The sequence below is a fragment of the Bos mutus genome, chromosome 11, assembly GCF_027580195.1.
Source record: "Bos mutus isolate GX-2022 chromosome 11, NWIPB_WYAK_1.1, whole genome shotgun sequence".
Classification (NCBI taxonomy): Eukaryota; Metazoa; Chordata; class Mammalia; order Artiodactyla; family Bovidae; genus Bos; species Bos mutus.
The window spans coordinates 8,049,080-8,069,636 of NC_091627.1; the positions used below are offsets into that span (position 1 = coordinate 8,049,080).

Consider the following 20,557-nt stretch of genomic DNA (forward strand, 5'->3'; position numbering starts at 1 on the left):
GGCTCAAGTGTTGTCCATTCCATCACCCTGTCCCTCCACAGTGCCTGGCTGGCCCGTGCCTCTCCTCCCGGGCCCCCTGGTGGCCAGAGCAGGGTTCGCAGGATCAGCTGACTCCAGGTGCTTTCCCAGTAGGCCTCGGAAAGGATGGGGCTTTCCCTGCCCCCAACATCTTAAAGCATCGTATCAATAGCTGGGCCCCTCAATCCCTCACCCCAATGTTGAAACCTTTACCTCCCCCCAAGCACCACAGCGAACACAAGGCTGCAGAGGACACGCTGTTCCCCATCGTCCAGAAATGGGTTTTATTCTCAGCTGAGAGACAGCAAGACTGGTAGCAGTCAGAGAACCATACAGCTGCCAGCACGGTACCCCCACGCTCGAGGAGGGGGTTGGGATGGGAGGATGGCAGAGGGGGGCTGGCTGCCCACAGGCTGGGCATGACACTGGGGCTCATTGGAGGTGGCACGCTTTGGAGGGGGATGTCAGGGTGACAGGTGTTCCCTTGTAGTTGGGCTGCAAGACTCCTCAAGGACAGCACGGTGATTGATTCCCGACACCAGAGGCGAGGCTTGGCCATAGATATGTTTGTATATATATATATATGAGTATTTATAGATATTTATAGAACAGGGCAGGAGCAAGACCACAGAGGGGCACAAAATTTCACCAACGTCACGCCTGGATGTGTCAGCTCACCACTACAACAGACTAAGTCACAGGTGGAGGGGAGGCTCTGGGGTTGGGTAGCCACTGTCAAGTCACAGAACAGCCGTCCGGGCAGGCTTGGAAAGGGAAGTCTCCGAGGAATAGGAGGGATCTGGTTAGAGGTCGAAGGGGGGCCTGGGGCTCTCAGGACGGGATGGACTTGCCTGACCCGATCGGCTGGCAGTTGGAGAGAAAGCAAAGAGAGAACGGGAGAGAGAAAAGCAGGAGAGAGCTGGTAAGGCAAAGGCAGCCAAGCCCGGAGGTGGCGGGGGGAGATGAGGGCATGGGCAAGGGTTCTGGAAGAGAGGAAAGAGACGAGAGAGGGAAGGTGGAAGGGAAGAAACGAGATGGGCAGGGGCCAGAGCTTCATGGGGGCCTGGGGTAAGGCTGGGGGCAGCCCCCACCCCACCACTCACGCTATTCTCTCACACACCACCAGGCAGTGCACCCATAGCTCCAGACACGTGCTTGGCCCCCTCTGACATCCCTCTTCTCTGGGCTCCTCCCCCATGTCTTTCAACTCACTGGCCTGGGGCCATCCCTAGCCTCAGAGCGTGTGGGACCCTGAGCCCCACGCAACAGCCCCCAGGCCTGATGGAGAAAGACAGGAAAAAAAAGAACACTGTTTGAACCAGGAGGCTAAAGCTAACAGCATGGCTGGAGGGAGCACTAGAGGCCCCTCTGGGTGGGCAGAAAGCCCGCGAGTCCCCCGAAGGGGCCCTGGGGAGGCAGGGAGGGCAGGCGGCCGGATGCCAGTGGCCACAGGCTTATAAGTCTAAGAGGGGAGCCTCGGCTGGTCGGGGGACCGCAGGTCGTGTAGGTGAGGCTGGGCCCTTCCTGCTGGGGAAAAGCAGAAGAGCGAGAGTCAGCGCAGGTGCAGAGCAGCAGGTGGTTCGCTGGGCGAGTTTGGGGGGGGGGGCCAGCCGGGGCAGAACTTGGAGAAGCCGACTCGCCCAAGTCCGCAGACACTGTCACCCCTGTGGCCGAAATGGGTAGGTCACCTCTAGGAGCAACAGGTCCAGGTTGGGGGGAGCCTGCGGGCTACCTAGCATGCTCCACCTGGGGCCGAGGAGGACGCTGGAGTGATGAGACCACGGAGGCCAGGGAAGGGGCTGTGAGACCTGCCTGGCCTGTGAGGTGTGCTCTGGGCTGACAGTGTGGATGGGACACCTGGGCCCTCCAAAAGCATTCGACCGTCAGAGCCTTCACCCCCAACTGCTGCTCGGCTGCTGGCATGCTTGAGGAGGTGGGACTTGGACCGCCCCTGCCCTGAAGCTCTTCGGGTCTGAAGAGCTCCCAGGCTGGGATCCGGCTGCCCGTCTTGGCAGCAGGGCTCACTCAGGTCGGGGAAGGAGTGTGGCACCCCAGGGTGAGGTTCCAAGGCCTCTCTGCCGCCTGAGTCCAGCCCTACACACCACCCTCGCCAAGCTCCCTGCTCCTGACACCGTGAACTATGAGCTCTGAGCTCTTTGTGACGGCTCCAGAGGGCACCCCGGGGGGCTGCCAGCTTGGGTGTGGAGCCTGACCCGGGACCTCCCCAGGCTCTTGCCAAGGAGCTCGTGGGCGGCGGCACTGAGTCCCGAGGCTCGCTGAGAAGGGAGGTGAGAGAGCCAGCTGGCAGCGAGGACAGGAAGAGGAAAGAGTAAGTCTGGAGCTGCGGAAGGGAGACGGAGGAGGGTGGGGGGGGGTCCTGCCTCTGAGGTCCCAGGTGCGCCCTGCAGTGCGGAGCTGGTGCGGCAGGGGGCAGACACACCGTTCATGCAGCAGGCGGAGAGGCCTGTACCTACCGTGGCTGACGCTCCTCAGGGGTCACTGATAGTGATTCTGAAAGACAGCACGAAATCAACATGGCAGTTCACACGCACAGACGGGGCGGGGCCTGGGGCTGGGGGACACACATACGCACACGCCCGGGCGTGCACACACATGCGGTGAGGCCCCACGGCCCCGCATGCACACGCTGACACACATGCCCACAAACAACACGCATACACCGCCCTCCCCCCACCAAGGCCCAGCAATCTTGCTGGCTGGCGGCACGTGCAGCGTGGATCTGGGGCATGCAGCCATTGGGCACACTGAAGCACACGCGGGGCTGCGGTCACAACACAGAAGCTTGCTCGCCTGCCCGCACACAGGAGGCAATTTGCACCAGCTCCCTGCATACTCGTGCCTGGCGTGCTCAGAGGGCCACCTGCATTGCTCCAGAGGGGACAGGCCTTGCTTTCTTAGGGTCCAGCTCTCACATCTCCACCCAAGAGCCTTATGTGGCTCCCTACTGCCCACGGCATTGAGTCCCAACAAGACAACTTCAGCGGACTTTGAAGTTTCTCCAACCTGCTCCACCCCACCCAGAGCAATCTTTTTCGATTCTTCCTCATTTTATCTGCACTCTGCTCTGGCCAGCAGCTCTTAATGCATTCCACACTAAATCTTTGCCCACCTGCTGCTCCTTATCCCAAAGCCCTCCCGGCTCCTCACCACCTGAACCTTATCTCAATCAGCCCTGGGATCTCACTGAAGTCAAGCTGCCTTGAAGCTCCCCAGATTGCTCTCTCCCTGAGGCCATGACTTCCCATGTGTCAGTCAGATCAGAGTTGTAGCAGGTACCAAATATTACAGCTCTCATGTCACACCTCAGCACAGGCCTGGGCATCTCAAATACCCTTAGGGATCTGAACTCAGGTTGGAAGTTGGCAGAGAGTTTCTATGGCCACTTTTCCAGTTAATGTGGTATCTCTATCTATAGTCACTGTCTCCCCTGATCCCGACTCCAACCCTGGGAAGGAAGAATGTTAAATATCATTTCGTAGAAGGGAAACTGAGGCCCTGGAAGGGAAAGCGACTTGCCTAAAGGCCTACTCCAGTCCAGTGTCCCTGAACACCACCATGCTGCCTGCTTTAACCCCTCCACCTTGGCCCTCAGGTCATCACAGAGCAAGCCCCATCTCTGCTCCATTTTAGATCCATGGATGTTAGACCCATGGCCCTCCTCTCCAGCCATCTGGAAACATAAATGGATGCTATTGGTCTGATGAGTTCTTCCTCAGAGAACATGGCCAGTGGAGACAGGGCAGACTGAGTTAGACACCAGAGTGACCTTCCTTGAAAGAAGGTCATGGGTCAAGAAGGCAAAAGCAAGGGATGACACAGAATCCTTTTCCCTGGAAATTTCTGGGAATTGGCAGCCTTTACCCACTCCTGCTCTGACACCCACCACCTTGGTCCAGGCTGGGTGGGGCCAGAGGCAAGGGGAAGGAAGAAAACCATCAGGCTCCCATGGTTCCCAGACCCCTTTCCCAGCTGCTCCATGCCCTACCACATGCCTGGGTGCCATTCTCTCACTCTCGCACCCGTGTGCACGCCCACACATACATATCCCACACCTTGCTGGTCACACAGTCACAACCTGGCCTCTTTTCCTGTGGGACAGAGGCCGGACAACCTCGAGGACAGGTCCAAAGGTTCAGGACTGGGGAAGTGGGGGCACTAGGATAGCCCTGAGTATAAGTGAACAAAATCTACCCATCCAGATAGGATTTGGGTTCAGATCCTCAGACCTGAGGTAGGCTCCCTAGGGGCGGGGAGACAGCAGTAAAGGATGGAATGGAGATCGAAGGACAGCGGCTAGAAAGGAAAGAAGGGATGCAGTGTGGGGGAGAGAGAGAGTGAAAAAGGAGGGAAGCGCCATGCAAGTGCTGGAAAGAAGAGGGCAGGTGGGATGAGCCCCACGGCCCCCTTCCCAGAAATGGCCACCTGCGGGACTCAGCGCTCCCTGGGGGCAGGCTCCGCCAGCCCTTGGCCACACCCCCGGTGGCTATGGCACCCACGGTCCGAGTGACTTGGGACGGAGAGGCCCGGCTCTGGCGACCAGGCCGATGCTCCAGGATCCGGCCCCACCTCCCTCCCGGCCTCGCCCGCCCGGCGATCTCTGCCACCGCTTTCAGCCCCTACTCACCTGGGGACCCCGGGCGGGGCGCGGTTGGGGCGCGAGGGCACCTGGGGGGGAGGACCGAAGGGGTCAGGGGAAGCCCCCGGCCTGGAGGGCACGGGGGGCGCTCCCCCCAGGGCGGACCCAGCAGGCGGAGGCCCAGGAGCAGGGCCCCGCGACCCGGGCCGGGCTGGGGGCACGGCAGGGGCTCGGCGCTGCGGCGTGGGGCTGGACGTGGGTGACCTGCGGGCGACAGAAACAGAAGGACAAGCAGGGGAGAGATGAGCTGCTCTGCCCCACACCGAGGCCCCGCCCCCAGGCTGGTGCCGGCCACGCCCATGCGCGCAAGCCCCCGCCCTTCTCTTGCCTGGGTTCACTCGGGTGTTTAAGCCCGCCCCCGCTCGGAGGCTCCAACTTCCCTGCTCCACCCCGCCCGGCAGCCAGCGTTCCACGGCAAGCCCCGCCCCGCGACAAGCCCCGCCCTCTCTAAGCTCCGCCCCTCGCTCCAGGTGGGAGCCGCCCCGGTGACGCGGGCGCGCCACTGCCCGGTCCCGGCCCTCCTCCCGCGGGCCCCGGGCTGGGGGGCTTTGGGGCCGTGGGAGCCGGCCCTGATACCTGCGTCCGGTCGGTACGCTCTGCACCTGCAGCCAGGAGTCGTCCACAGGCGGGGGCATGGGCGTGCTGACGGTGGTCGTGTTGATGTCGCCGATGATGCTGAGCGCCTCTTTCAGTGCGTGGTACATGCGCAGCATCTCGTCACGCCGCTGTGCCTGCTCGGCCGACTCCTCCATCAGTGTGTTCTGGTCCCCGCACGAATACAGGTTGGCCAGCAGCTCCGAGAAGATGAATTCCTTGGTCTGCGAGTGGGCAAAGAGAGGAGAGGCTTGGACCCGGAGGCCTGTACCAACCAATTTGCCCTCCCCTCCCCGGCCCTTCTAGGAATCGGAGCTCGGGTATGGGGCTCTGCCACTGCCTAAACTTAGAGATCTCCCGTGCTTCCCCCACTCCCCCACTTGCCCTTTATCTCAGATGATCCAGAGAAGAAAAGTGAACTGTTCAGGTCATAGATCTAGGAGGGACACCCAAGGGCTATTAATATCACGCATCAGGAATGATTACTCCGCTTTATTCAGCCTCAGTTTCCACATCTGTAAAATGAGGTGAATGAGTACTAAGTTGCTTCAGTCGTGTCTGACTTTTGGCGACCCCATGGACTGTAGCCCACCAGGTTCTTTTGTCCATGGGATTCTCCCGGCAAGAATACTGGAGTGGATTGCCATGTCCTCCTCCAGGGGGATCAAACCTGCGTCTCTTATGTCTCCTACATTGGCAGGCAGGTTCTTTACCACTAATGCCACCCGGGAAGCCCCAAATGGGTAGTTACACCCTTTCCAAAGACTTGTATGTTCCACTGGACCAAAATAAGGAAGATGACAGTTTAAAATGTTCTGAGCCCTTGAGTACCAGGTGTGAATGTGGGCCAGGACTGGGTGAAATGCCAGTCTCTGTGTTTAGGAGGTGGGTTAACGTTCTTAAAAATCCCTCATTGTTACCTGGTCCAGGCTCTGGAATATTTGTGGAGAGAATATTTGTGGAGGTTTTTTATGCCATTGGCTTGTGTCTCATTTATTCGTTATTTAAATATGCGTTGAGCACCTAGCACATGCTGGGCACCGTGTTGTTAGGCACTCAATACTCATTTAATTCTCAATTCTATTATTATCCATATTTTACAAATAAGGAAACATAGGCTCAGAGAGGGTAGTTGTTTGCTTAGAATCACACAGGGAATTTGTGGCAAACCCAAGATTTCAACTCAGTTCTAATTCCCCTAGGGCCATGCTTTTTCATTAAGCTACAGGTGGAAGTGGTTCTGGGGGGTATGTATTTCAAAACATGGTCTGGGAGTTCTCAAAAGATGCAGATTCTGAGCCCTTTCTGGAAAAATTTAAGCATGTCTGGAACAATTTGGTTGTGTGAATCTACAGAGTAATATGTGAAGCTCACAGGACGTTTCTATCTGACAGCTCTGGCATGGACCCCTGCCTCCCTCCCGATTCAGTCCCACGTGGCTGGCCTGTGTCTACCTGAGGCCAAGCCAGCCACCCACTTCCCGGGTCCTACTGCCCCCCACATGGTGGTGAACCCACATTGTTGATCATGAGATGCATGATCGTCTTGGGCATGAGGTCCCGGACAGTTTTGTTGACGATGGCCATGTATGAATCCACCAAGTTCCGGATGGTCTCCACCTGCCGCTCCAGCTGTGGGTCCATGGAGTGCATGAAGCTGTCCGAGCCGTTCTCCTCCGTCTCACTGGCCTGCAATTAAGAACAGAGGGCATCAGGGTGGCTGGGCCCTCAAAGCCAGGTTCGAGGCATCCCCAGGGTCCCAGCCCCTTCAAGGATGGCTAGAATGCTGGAGCACAGAGAGATGCAGCTGGCCTATATACAAAGACACCAGCTCCCCCATAGCTCTGGGTCTCTGGGCACGAGTGCCCACCCTAGTACCTCTCAGGACCCCAGGCCCTCATTCAGTCTCGTCTTGGCTCTGACTCTAGTACCTAGAATTTGCCTTACTTTTCCAGTCCGTAAATTAGGAAAAGGACATCTCCAAGGTCCCTTTGGATTCTAAAGACCTGACCAGATCTGGCCCTAGGCTAGAGATGCCTGGCAGAGGGTGAGGGAGGGGCACACTCACTTTCTCTTTGTCCTGGGAGGCCCACACCAAAGCCACAGAGGTCACCACATCAGCATTGCCACCACCGCCACCGCCACCAGTGAGCATAGCCGAAGCAGACACACATGGAGAGGAAAGAGGAGGGACTGAGTAAGCAATCTGGGCACTGCACCCCAATTCGAAGGCAACTCTCAACTTTGTCATAGTGAAAGAGGGGAGAAAAGTGAGGGCAGTCACAAGGAACCACCATTATATGAAAGGCATACAGGAAATGCCATCTGCAGCAGAAAAAGGGTCATGTAAAATGGCATTGGAGAAGGATGGGAGGAAGGCTTAACTGATCCCACCCTGGGGCAGGTAGGGGGAGGATTCCTGCTATTTCTGAGCCCAATATCTTGAAAATATGGCACGACCTGGCATCACTGAGGGTGGCTCCACCACAGGACCCCTTATTTAAGCAGCTTGCCCCTCCTTTACTTCCCCTGCCACTCACCCCAACACGCTCAGGGTACACGCCAGCCCTTAGAAAGGAGGCCTTCCAGCTATCCACCTCCTCCTGTGTCTCGCAGGCCAGCTCCAGCTGCCGATAATCCTTGTAGACATTCCTGCAAGGTGGGGCCGGTGGTGAGGGGAGACAGGGCAAAGCCCTTTCACCTTGGTAGTTAAGGGCACGCGTGGACAGGGGTCATCATGCCTGCAGGGCCAGTCCTGGCTTTCTTATTTCCCAGCTGTGGCAAGTCCCTTCCTCTCTCCCAGCCTCAGTTTTCTCATCTGGAAGATGGGTTAATAATAACAATTCCTGGGACTTCCTTGGTGGTCCAGTGGTTAAGACTCCATGCTCCCAATACAAGGGCCCCAAGTTCAATCCCTGGTCAGGAAACTACATCCCACATGCTGCAACTAGAGAACTTGTGTGCCACAAGATCAAAGATCTTGTGTGTTGCAACTAAGACCCAGCACAGCCAAATAAATTAATAAAAAGTTAAAAATAGTAACAAGTCCTGCCTTTTAGGGTCATTGTGAGAATTCAGTGAAATAAGCAGTAAAATACTCTATTAGAAAGGGACTGAGCCCTCATCAAAGGGGCACCCATGACAGTGCAGTCCTTGGTTTAGATAGCAAGCCCCATTGCCCCCTCCCTGGCTTTCTCCTCTTGGCAGCTGTATTGAACCCACATCTCTGAATGGGAGAAAGGCCCCTAGAGTCAGCCCTGGGTTGGGAGGTGAGAGGCCTGGTACTGCCAGTATCTTACCCAGGGCAGTTACTAACCAAGTGCTTGCAGAAGGGGAGGAAGGAGGGAAGGAGAGACAGAGGGGGAGAGGGAGGGAGGTCAGGTGGGAAGGAGAAAGGAAATGGGGGTGGGGAGCACAGACCAGGAATGAGATCTTGACATGAGTCTAGCACAGAGGAGAAACTCAACAAATGTTTGTCAAATGAATGACTTGTTGGGGGGCTCAGGGCAGGTCCCTCTCCCTTCTGGATCTGTGGGCCCCATGGGGGAAGGTGGGCACCTCTGCTCCGTGTTGAAGAGGGCAAAGATGTGCTTGCTGGACATGAAGCCCTTCTCCACGTCCCGCAACTTCAGGTTATCCACGGACAGCATGTACTTCTTCTCTTTCTCCTGAGGGAGAGCAAGGAGTGATGGTGAGGTTGGCGCTGTTCTCTGCCCCCCCTCACTCCGTAAGGATGCTCTGCGTTGGGGCGAGGGGTTGGGGTGGGCACCTGGGACTAGGGACCACCAGCCCCCTAGAACTGTGCAGGCTCTATCTGGTAAAAGCCTGGCCCCAGAGCTCTGGGCCTGCCGGACACCTTGGCTCAAGCCCTTCCCACCACCTCCGCATCCGTGCCAGAGCTCAAGAGCCCGGGGTAGTGAGGCTGAGCTTGGCTCCCACATCCAGCCCCAAGCAAGCCCTGGATACAAGCCAGGCCAGCCCCAGCCAGGGACCGCCACACTCAGCCTCTCTCGCCCCCGGCCTGGCCAGTGGGGCCTGCGTTGGATAAGCCTCTGACTTCATTTCCTGACTGGAGAGACAGGGAAAGAGGGGGGGGCCACCAGGGCCTGGTGTCTTCAAAGGGCTGGCTCAGCAGCCCCCCCACAGCCGCCCATGTGTTAGCAATCAGACAGACACACAGCACAAGCCTAGAAGTGGTGAGTGTGTGCAATGTGTGGGGTTGTGTTTGTGCAAATCCATGCCCGCCAGAGCACGTGCTCTCTCACCATTGTCCCTGTGCCCGTGTGTCCTTGTGTGTGCATGAGGGTGCCTGAGGAGGTGCCAGTCCGACCATGTGGGTGAGTATGTTTGTATGTGTGCACAGTTTTTTTGGTGTGCACGGCAGTTATAAATATCTGTGTGTTTGCACAAATGTGCCTCTGGGACATGTACATATCGTTTACATAATGGGCTGAACCTGGTTTATCTGTATCGTCTAGGAGGAGATATGCTTATCTGTGGGTGGCATGCGGGTGCCAGGCCTATGTGCACATGTGTCTGTAGGCTGCTCTGTCCTACAGACAGAAGGGAGGAGCTCTGGAGTCTGCAGAGGAGGTACCCGGGGATGGGGCTCTGGGAGGAGGGGAAGGGTGTCTGCTGCCTGTACCCCATTAGCCCACCCGACTCCTCTGGGCCCATGCCCCCGGGTGGGGCGAGGTGTCTGTGTGGGTTTGGAGGACTCCGGGCCTCGCCCAGGATCTTGGGCGGCGGGGTGGGGTAGGGGAGCTGGGTTTAAGAGGACCCTGCTCCCGGTCCTGGTGTCATCCTACCCACCTCCCTCTGCCTGCCCCCACCCACCACCCACCCGCCTGGACCGACCAGCCACATAAAGCCCTCTTTATGCCAGGCGGGTGGCCGGGAGCCCCGGAGGGCGGCTGGGGGAGGAGAGGAGGAAGTCACACACACGGCCAGGGAACATCTGGAAGCATTCGAGGGAGGCCCCGCCGCCACCCGCCCTGGGGTTGGATCCAGTGAGGAGCAGCCTCCTCCTTCCCGCAGGCCGGCCCCCTCCCCAGGCCCCTCCTTCCCAGCCACAGCTCCCGCTCGCCCCTGCCACGTCAAAAGAGGCAGAAGGGGAGTCGGAGCAGAGAGGGGACCCCGGACCGGTTGGGCTGGGCTGGGGGGCCTTGCATCTCCGGGACACGGGGCCGAACTCACACCCGACGGACAGACACTGCTGCCTGGATGGATCGTGGGACCCCCTCCACTCCGTCTACCCAGTGTTTAGACTATCTGTTCAGGACTCCCAAATTGTACAGTAGTCTGCACATTGGTTAGGCTGGGCTGGGTTAGACCCTCGGCGCCGCCGCTGGAGACCTGGACCGACCCCCGGCCGCCATCCCACAACCGGAGCCTGGAGCCGGGGCAGGGGGCTTGGGGGGCACAGGGTGGAGGCTGGGAGGAGGCACCGAGGGAGGCGGGGCGGGGGGGGTGCCACGCTGCTGTGGGATGGGGTGGGGGTGGTGATGGGTGGCGGAGGGAGACTGAGAAGATGGGGGGTCAGTGAGGGCTGGGCTGTGGGCGACCGCCTGTCTGCCCAGAGGGTCATCCAAGTCCTGAAGAGCAGACGGCTGGTGGCTGGGTGGAGAAGGGGGACAGATCAGCCTCCCCCCAGTCCGGACCACCTCCGTGACCCCAGCAGTTTTAGTGCAAAAAAAAAAAAATCCACTCACATCCAACACACACAGGCACCCTCACCTCAGCACCAACACCCCACCCCCAACTCAGAAACATACATTCCTGCATTCAAGTTTTAAATTGCACATCCAATGTCCCACACACATACAAGTGTACACATACACAAGCTCCCACAGACACACACTCATATCCACTCACAACGGAACTCTGGTCCTCTCCCATCCTTACATCCCCAGTACATACGATACATATTCTCAAACGTGCCACACGCACGTCTTTGCTCCTGGCGCCCACTCGCCGCACATACACACCGGCATTTACACACTGAGCACGGGCACACGTGGTCTGCCCCCAAATGCACACGCAGACCCTCACATACCAAACACACCCTGATGCTTATAACCCAGACGCTCTCCTGTCAAACACCCACACGCCGCGTCCACCAGGCTCCCACCTCCCGGCATTCTCTGCCCACCCCCTCCCACCCCCACAGACAGGCCAGCATCACATGTGACTCAACTCAGATGTACACACAAAGCTCCCAAAAGACACCCCGCCACGTACACATGTACAAGGACGGGGTGGGGGGGCCCTCTCAGATACACTTCTTTCTCCCCCACAGTGTAGACAGTCGCTGGCCCTCAGCCCCAGCTCACAATGTCCCCCGGCCCTGTGTAAGGAACTGCAGCATAGGGGCACCAGTTGTGGGGGCCAGCAGTCGGCACCCCCCCATCCACGGCACACGTCTAGGGAGCCTCCCTGGGAGGCAGAGCAGGAAGCGACCCCCACCCGACCCCCCCCCCCCCGCATGCCCCGCCACCTCACGCTCCATCCCTTCAAGGGGCCCCGGGCTCTGGGAGAGGCCAGGGTTGGGGTAATGAGGTCCAGATGGCTTGGCGCCCCTGCCAGTGACGACAGAGGGGGCCCGCCCAAGGTGGGGAGGGGGGCCCTACCTCGGGCAACTCAGAGGGTGCCAGGGATCACCGAGAGGGGCTTGGAGACCAAAATCGCAGGCCACCACCCCAAGCTCTGCTCCCCGCTGTCCTTCAACAGCCCCCTCAGGAAGAAGAGGGTCCCCTCCCCCACTCCTTGGCCAGCTGGAGTTCATTACCACAAGCCATCCCCCCACCCCCCTCCCCACTCCATCCCAGCCTTCCCTGCTCTCTTTGGTCACCTCTGGAATCCAGATGTGGAAGCCAAATAGACTGGTTCTTAAAGGAGACCAACAGCAGGGGAGGAGGTGGCAGGGGGGTCTATGCCTAGCGGGCAGGGAGAGGTTCGGTGTGGCGCCTCTGTGGGCCCCATTGGTCTTAGACCCTCCGGCTGGAGGCACCCTGGGCATCTTGCTTGGACTGCGGGGCCTGGGGGACTGGGGTGCAGGGGTTAACACTGTGTCTGGCAGCTGGACTGTGTGTGTCATGGGCCTGTGGGGGCCACAGAGGAGCAGGCACGCCCTGGAGCAAGAAAACAGGAAGGCTGCGGGCCTGGTGGGGTCAGAGAGGGACGCTCAGCATCCCTGCCTACCCTCTCCAGGGCGCTCAGCCCCCAAGCTCCCCCATCCGGCCAAGCCATCTTCCCCATCCTGCCTGGATGAGCCCCCAGAACTGCCTGCTTATGGTCCTTACTTCCCAGCTTCACTCAAAGCTCTTTGATGGGATTTTTAAATACCCCTGTTGGGAGACTTCCCTGGTGGTCCAGTGGTTAAGAATCCGCCTTCCAAGGCAGGGAACATGGGTTTGATCTCTGGTCAGGGAACTAAGATTCCACATGCCCTGGGGCAACTAAGTCCTTGCACTGCAACTAAGTACTGGACCCAGCCAAAAATAAGTCAATCAGTCGTGAAATAGATACCAAATACTCCTATTTGGTGGTCCAGTCCACTCCAAGCCTGTGGTAGGATCTAAACCTGACTCTGGCCACCAGACAAATCCCTTGATGACAAGTGTCCCTTTACTTACCTCGTCATCCTTGTACCAGGACAGATTCTCGGCAGTCAGCACAAACCAATACTCCTTGGAGCCTCCCTTCATGATGCCGATGTTGTTGATGGTCAGCCAGCCCTTCCGGATGACCTGAAAGGTGGTGTGGTGGGGGGACAGGAAGTCACTGGACATAGGCCAGGATTCCCCATGGAAGATAGGTAGGCAAAAAGAGACACTCAAAAGGCCACCCCTCTCTCAGCTCTTGGAGGCCTGGCTGGTCAGGGACGGTAGGGGCCAGATCTACCCTGGTTTGAACCACAAGTGAACAGAGTGGAAGACAGAGGTCAGTTCAGGATAAAGAGCCTCTGTCAGTTGGAGCCATCTGAGTAGGCAACTGGTGGCCTTGGGAGGGGATGAGCTCCCCAGCACTAAAAAGTGTGCAAGCTGAGTTTAGGTGGCTGACTGGGCAACATGAGCCAAAGTATATCTTCTCAGCTTAAGAGTCAGCTTATTCAAAGACTTGTCTCAGGGACTTTGCACATGCTGATGTTGACTCTGCCTAGAAAGCACTTCCCCCTGTTTGTCTGACAAATCTGACTCCATCCTCAGGGTATAGGCTCAGAAGTCACATTCTCAGACAGGCTCTCCCTGGCTCCCAGGATAATCAGAACCCATATTATAATCTTTCATCATTCCCTGAAGTTTTCTTCTATGATGATGACTGGGATTTTGAATGTGTGTGTGTGTGTGATTATTAGTTCATGTCGTCTGCCTTGCTAAACTGTGAACTCTCTCCTCTACTGGTGTATCCTAGTACTTGTCAGTGTGCTCCGCAGACAGTAAGTGATCAATAAATATTTGTGGCATGAATACACAAAGGCTGCCACAGTGGGATTCTAAGAGTTTTTGTCTCCAGGTCCCAGACGGGGGGTGGTGGTGGTAGAGTGGGAGGCGGGAGTGGGGGGTTGCTGAGCACAAATTGTCTAGACTCCTCTTCCCCGGGGAAACCCAGAGTAATGGGCAAAGGTCTCTTTTCACAGCAGGAAACAGCTGGCCCTGGGACCGTCCTGAGCCATCAACACAGATCTGGGCCTGTGGATTCTGGTTCAAGGGCAGGGCCATCGACTAGACCCTGGTGGCGGGCCAGACTGAGGGGATGAGGGAGCTGCTTCCACTCCCTCCCCCAAGCCCTGGCCTCCCTGGCTTCTCCCCTGAGAAGACAGAGGAGACTTAGGCTAGCAGGAAAGCCCTCTGGGGTCAAGCCTGCTTGACCCTCTGGCTTCCCTGAGAAGCCTGAGAACCCAAGTCACACAGCAGATCACAGCTAATAGCTGCCTTAGCGGTTAACAGGGACAAAGAGCCAGGTGCCTCCGTGAGCCCTCTCCCAGCCTGTGCCATCTGGAGAGGACCCCCTTGGCATCTTGTCACTGTCTTTGGAATTGAGTCCAAATGCTGTACCCTGGCTCTCCATCTCCAGCATCTGACCAGCAGACCTCTCTGCCCTGCTCCCGCCTTGACTCCCAGCCTTTGTGCTCCCTCGGCCACCGCAGCTCTGCCCTCCTCCCTGCTCATTCAAAACCCCTTTCCAGAGCCTGGGCACCGGGAACCTCCTGTTCCCCCTGGGGCCTGACTGCAAGCCCAGCCTACAAGGGGCAGGACTAGAGTCTGACTCCTGTCTAGGGGCCAGCACAGTGTAGGTCCCAGTGAGTGTGTGCTGAATCAAATTGCCCTGGGATATTGCATTCATGAACTCCTTCCTTCTAATGAGCACCTATTGGGTGCCAGGCACTGCGCTGGGGGCCAAGGATTTACTGGTAAACAAGACAGACCCAGCCCTTCCCCTTAGAGGGCTCAAGAGGGAAGTGATATGATGTCAGTGAGCACACAAGCATCTAGATTATCACAAAGACACTATGGCCTCTAGAAAAGCTCGGACTCTATGGCTTGGGGTACAACTGGGGCTGAGAAGTGATGTTTCAGCAGAGATCTGAAGAACAGAGCAGGTGAGGAGGCCCCGGTTTCTTGACATTTCATTCATCTCTTTCCTCAACTCTCTGGTAGGGATGCCAGCTTAAAAACATTCTCTCTCATCCATCCATCCATCCATCCATCCATCTGACAGATATTAAAGAGCTCCTACTCAATGCCAGGTCTCTGCCAAACATTTTGGCCCACTCCAGCCCATGTGGTCTCCCTCTGGATGAAGGAGATGCTTAGCTCATGCACACCAAAGGACAGATTGGTAGGACTCTGTGTGTGGCTAAGCCTTGCCTCTGGCCTGAGTGCTTGTGTGGACACCCATGTGTTGCTGTGTGCAAGCAGCTCAAACCAAAAGGTGTCCTCTTGACCCCTGAGCATCCCCGCTACAAATGGGTCCCCTCCTCCCCCTCACTATACAAACCAAGAGCCCCAGTCCTGGTACTCACCAGAATCTCATCCTGCAAAGAGGTAACCATAGCAACCACGAGAAGCATTGGGAGAGAGGAGAGAGGGTTACTGAGGCAGAGTGGGAGGCTTGTGGCTGGCATCTGATAGGCTCCCTGGCCCCTGTGGGACCCTTCCCCTCGGGGGAGGGGGCTCTCAGAGCTTGGCGTCCATCCGGCACCCTCCATCCCTCCGGCTAGGGCACTGGAGTTCACTCACCTGGTTCCCTGAAGCCTTCTTCTTGTTCATCTGGTTGCTTCTCTGCTGAGCACTAGTGAGGAGAGAAGGAAGAGTCCCAGAACCTCTCTCCAGAGGTCCAGCTTCATTGCTACTGTTCAGTGGGCACCAGACCCAGAGGCTTGCCCCAGCAGGCCTGGGCCCTACACACACACACACACACACACACATAGTCACACAAACTGTCACCTTCTCTGACCAAGGAGCACTCACTTGGCAAAGCCTATGAAGTCCTCATGGTTGGTATTCATGTAAGCCAGCTCAATATCGATGAGGAGCATGACCTTCAAGGATACACAGGTCAGCAGGCAAATGGAAAAGATACCATAGAGTTTTAAAATGCATGAACATCTGGGAGAAGCACACTTGCAGCATATATAGAATCCATAAGAAATAAATCTATAAACCATAATAAACAAAGATATCCATAATAGTATCCATAATAAATAAAGAGTTCCTAGAAATCAATAAACGGAAGACAAGAAACACAAACCAAAATAGTCAAAGAACCTGAATGGGTAATCCATAGAAGAAATGCAGATAACCAATAAGGATATGTAAAAAATGCTCCCTCTTGTTCACAAAGAAATGTAAATTAAAATGGGACCCTTTTTGACCTTTCAAATTAATAATAAATATTGGGACCAATGTGGGCACAGTTGTAGGAAGACATACCATAGATGGAAGTATAAACATGTATCATCTTCTTGGAGGGCAGTTTGGCAATATATGACAACATTAAAATGCATATACTTGGGACTTCCCCAATGGTCTAGTGGTTAAGAATCTACCTTCCAATGCAGGGGATGTGGGTTTGATCCCTGGTCAGGGAACTAAGATCCCACATGCTGTGGGGCAACTAAAGCCTGTGTGTCTTAACTACTGTGCCCATGCGCCGTAGAGCTCATGCTCAACAAGGGAAGCCCGTGCATGCCACGACGAAGATCCAGCACAGCCAAAACTGAAACTGAAAAAAGTGGGTGGCTGAGGACAGCACCATTGTGGAGAAGGAGTGTATAAGGATGAGGCTGGGGACTGGGAGCCAGAAGTGGGTACAGACGGAAGGATGACAGGGAGATGGACAAGGAAAAAGGACTCACCTGTGAGCTCTGTGAGAGCTGTAAGGGGGCCTGCTTACTTCTGTTCCTCTCAACCCAGAGGAGCACTCAGTGGACATGCCTCTTACTGAATGAATGAATGAGTATTTGATAGATGACTACATAAAAGGAAGGGAGGGTGCCTAGGAGGGGGTGTATGGTGACCCAGAGAAACAGGAAATAGAGAGAGAGGCCCAAATAGGGGTGACCAGAGTATAGAAAGTTGAGAAGCAGATGGTAGGATTGTAAAATGGAACAGCTTCTGTAGAAAACTCTATGGCAGATCCTCAAAAAATTAAACATAGAAGTACCATATGATCCAGTGATTCCATTTCTGGGAATACACTCCAAAGAACTGAAAGCAAGGTCTCAAAGAGATATTTGTGCACCCATGTTCATAGCAGCATTATTCACAATAGCCCAAAGGTGGGGGGAAAAAACCCAACTCAAATGGATACGCAAAATGTGGTCTACCCAAACAATGGAATATGATTCAGCCTTAAAAAGGAGAGTTATCCTGACACGTGCTACAACATGGATGAACCTTGAGAACATTACGCTGAGTGAAGCAAGCCAGACACACAATTACAGTTGTTGTTTGCTTCCATTTATACGAGGTACCGAGACTTGTCAAATTCATAGAAACAGAAAGGAGAATGGTGGTTGCCAGGGGCTGGGAAGAGGATGGGATGGGAGTCATTGTGTTTTGTGTTTTTTTTTTGCTGTGCCATGCAGCATGCAGGATCTTGGTTTCCCAACTGGGAATCAAACCTGAGCCCCCTGCATTGGGAGCGCAGAGTCTACACCACTGGACTGCCAGGGACTGTTTAAGGTGGAGGCGGGCAGAGTTTCATTTTAGGAAGATGAAAAAGTTCTGGACATGGATGGTGGTGATGGTTGCAATCTGAATGTCCTTAAGACCACTGAACTGCACGATTTGAAGTGGGTAAAACAGTGAAATGTATGTTATGTGTATTTTTTTCTCACAATAAAACAGGGTAAGAGAGACGCATAAAGTTAATATGGGGAGAGAACGTATACGAGAGACTGAGACAGAAGAGACTAACGGGGAAGAAGGAGGTGAGCCCAGGGGCAGGAGTTCAAGGCCAGGGAAGAGTGGGCAGTGCCAAGTGGGCTCACCTGCTCCTTGGTGCGACCCTCGCGCTCCCGGATGTGGGTGGTCACAATGCGCTCCATCTCCTCCCGCAGCCGGGGGTACTGCTGGAGCTGAGAAAGGGTGGCAGGGGGAGAGAGCCAGGTACACAGGGGGCACAGGCAGGGGGCACCCAAAGCCCACCAGAATCCAGGGTGGGGTGGGAGGGACACACCAAATGCCCAAGACTTGGGGGCCCAGGAAGCTGACGGCACCAAGCCACGGCCACCCCTTTCCCTCAGTCGTGGGAGCCAAATGGCAATTCAAGGGCCTTCCCGGGTCTGGGCCCTCTTTACTAGCCTACCTGGGCAACTTCATGGGGGCTGGTAGTTCCCATGCGCACAAGTGCTTGGGAATCAGCCTGCTCCTCGGCAGCCATCTTGCTGGCAGCCATCTTGGAAACAGACCTATTCGATTGAGGCCTTTGTTTGGGGGCACAGTTAGCTCCCCAAACGTTCACTCATCCTCAGGGCTACGCTTTGCCTTTTCAAAGGCTTGCAGACACGCTCAAGTGGGGAACCAGGCAGGTAACAGCCTGCAGATTACTGTCCGGGGAGAATCTGGGGAGGGCAGGGCCCAAGGTGCCAGCTGGCCTCCTGAGTCAGGCTGGGGACAGGCAATGCTCCTTGTAAGAGCTGGGGGAGGGGAGGTAGGGGAAAACCAACAGTCACACAAGGGCCATGCAGGAGGCACAGGCATGCTTGGGGGGTGGGGCGGCATGCGGAGTTGGGGGGGAAGGCAGCAGCATGAGCAGTACCCTGCGGGGGGCCTGGTTGGGCCCCAGGCCTTCATGGTAGAATCCACCCAACTCTTCTTCCCTTTGCATGCCTTGGCCTGGCACTACCACCCCCCAGACACATTTGCCTGGCTCCAAGCTGGCTGGCCAGCCTGCCTGTGTCTGCCCCACTCCTTTGGGGTAGAAGTTCAGCAGCACCCCTCTTCCGCTCCTAGTTTTTAATCAACTGAGGCTAAAGGGGAAGTTGTTCCAAATCCTTGGCCTATGAACTCTGTCCCCAGCTCAGCCAGGCTCTGGACAAAACCCAGATGGACTCCCCCTTCAAGATTCTGTTGAAATGTCACCTCTTCCAGAAAGTCCACCATGATAACCTCTATGTCCCCTCCCCCACCCCCTGCAACACACACCCTCTTCCCTCACCAAACTGGACTGTAATTGCCCTGAAGGCAGAGGCAGGGTTGGGCACACCACGGTGCTCAAAGAGGGCAATGTTGAAGGAATGAGTGAATGAATGAAGGATGGATGTCTCTGCCCTCCTTGCCAAGGTGAGCAGACATGGGCTCCTTTGCCCTGTGGCTCATGAACCAGCAACTCCTCAGAAAGGGGGACTCGCTGCACTGCTGAGGACAGGAGTCTACTCCCAGGGACCTGCTCCTCTGCTGGGCGGGGCTCAGGCCGGGCAAAACTAGACCCACACCTTGTCCCTCTTCCTATGCCTGGCTCAGGTCTCTCAGGCGGATCCCCCTCTGTGGGAAGAGAGTTGAAGGTTAGTGTGCCTGGGTCACAAGTAGGGATTCTGAGGGCAAGAAGGAGGCCAAGGAGATGGGGTGAGGTCTTCCGGAGAGGCAGGAGGGTGGGGAAGAAAGCAGCGTCCTGGGTGTCAGCCCAGGAGAAGCAGCCTTGAGAGGTGCCACATCCTCCCAACCATCCCATGACTGTGCCAAGGGTGTGGCTTATGTGGCCAAGCTCAGGGGACCTGGGAGAGAGGCAGCCTGAGACCAGGGGCTTAAAAACAAATGCTGGCTGGAGGGGTCCGGTGGACCCTGCTGCCCCACAAAGCTCGAGGATGCGCTGTCACTCCTTTTCGAGACTGAGTCACGGCCACCAGAAAAGCCTCCTCTGAGATGGTCCCAAGTGCTTCCTCCCAGGGTGGGGTTGGGGTAGGGGCAGGGAGGGAGGAGGAGGAGCAGTTTGCCAAAGAGCATGACCAGTTCTCCCACTAACCTCCTGGACGCTACAGTGGTCAAGTTTTCCACGTGTCACAAGTGACAGGGCAGCCTCAGCCCCTTTGAGCAGTTCTGTTCCCTTTGAGCATCTTTTTCCATTCTGGCTGCCTTTGCGCATTTCCAGGACTTTCAGCCAGTTTTTAAAATGGATCTTTTCTCTCTCAGTTCCTGGCTAAGTGGGGCAGTCAGCCTGGAGCCCACTGTTTAGGAGTCAGGAACGCAGGCCGTGGAGCCACATGGCTCTGGGTTCAAAGCCAGCCCCCTGCCCTGCTGACTGTCCTTGGGGAAGTGATTGGACCCTTCTGAGCCTCAGTTTTTCCATGTGTGAAATGGGGTAATAATAGCACCTTCCCTCTTGGCATTGTTGAGAGGACTGAGCAGCACATCCTGTGCTGGACAGTAAACTCCAGATTTCATCCAGAGATGAAAACGCTTAGCCCAGCAGGGCTAGGAATAATTAGCAGAAGGGTGTTGCTAAATTTGGAAGACTTAGGGAGGAAAAAAAAAGATGAAGATGGGTGAATTTCACTATGTAAACCAAAAAACTACTATGCATTAAATCAATCAAAGGGCATTTTTAAAAATAAATAATTTACAAGCTTTCCTCTCTAAAGTCTTTGTTGATCAGTTGTCTACTTACAAAAACTTACCAACTCACTATAAGAAATCTGAATATGACTGAAGTTTGTGAAGTAGAAACAGAAAAATTCCTATGTTCTTTGCCTTCTCAAAATAATGGTTAATAACTATGCCTTTAGAACTTGATAATTTATGTAGGTTATTATATTGTATTTTACTTTTTGTATATTTATCATTTA

General features: G+C 55.8%; 1 protein-coding gene across 12 annotated transcripts in view; it reads right to left on the bottom strand.

Annotated features, from left to right (window-relative positions):
• The window catches only part of DNM1 (dynamin 1), a 50,207-nt gene that overhangs the window by 6,423 nt on the left and 23,227 nt on the right, over positions 1-20,557 (bottom strand). For 2 of the 12 annotated variants that reach the window (XM_070378916.1, XM_070378915.1), the window contains exons 11-22: positions 17,765-17,851; positions 15,741-15,811; positions 15,510-15,561; positions 15,293-15,304; positions 12,903-13,016; positions 8,827-8,936; positions 7,809-7,920; positions 7,337-7,348; positions 6,787-6,957; positions 5,252-5,493; positions 4,664-4,879; positions 271-882 (exon numbers count right to left, since the gene is read on the bottom strand). In XM_070378916.1, coding sequence (XP_070235017.1) covers positions 822-882; positions 4,664-4,879; positions 5,252-5,493; positions 6,787-6,957; positions 7,337-7,348; positions 7,809-7,920; positions 8,827-8,936; positions 12,903-13,016; positions 15,293-15,304; positions 15,510-15,561; positions 15,741-15,811; positions 17,765-17,851 — 1,260 coding nt within the window. In that variant the 3' untranslated portion in view covers positions 271-821. Of the gene's footprint in view, positions 1-270; positions 883-981; positions 1,546-1,921; positions 1,924-2,492; positions 2,530-4,663; positions 4,880-5,251; positions 5,494-6,786; positions 6,958-7,336; positions 7,349-7,808; positions 7,921-8,826; positions 8,937-12,902; positions 13,017-15,292; positions 15,305-15,509; positions 15,562-15,740; positions 15,812-17,764; positions 17,852-20,557 lie in introns of those variants that run through there. The other 10 variants (XM_070378917.1, XM_070378910.1, XR_011465974.1 and 7 more) reach the window with 9 other exon arrangements.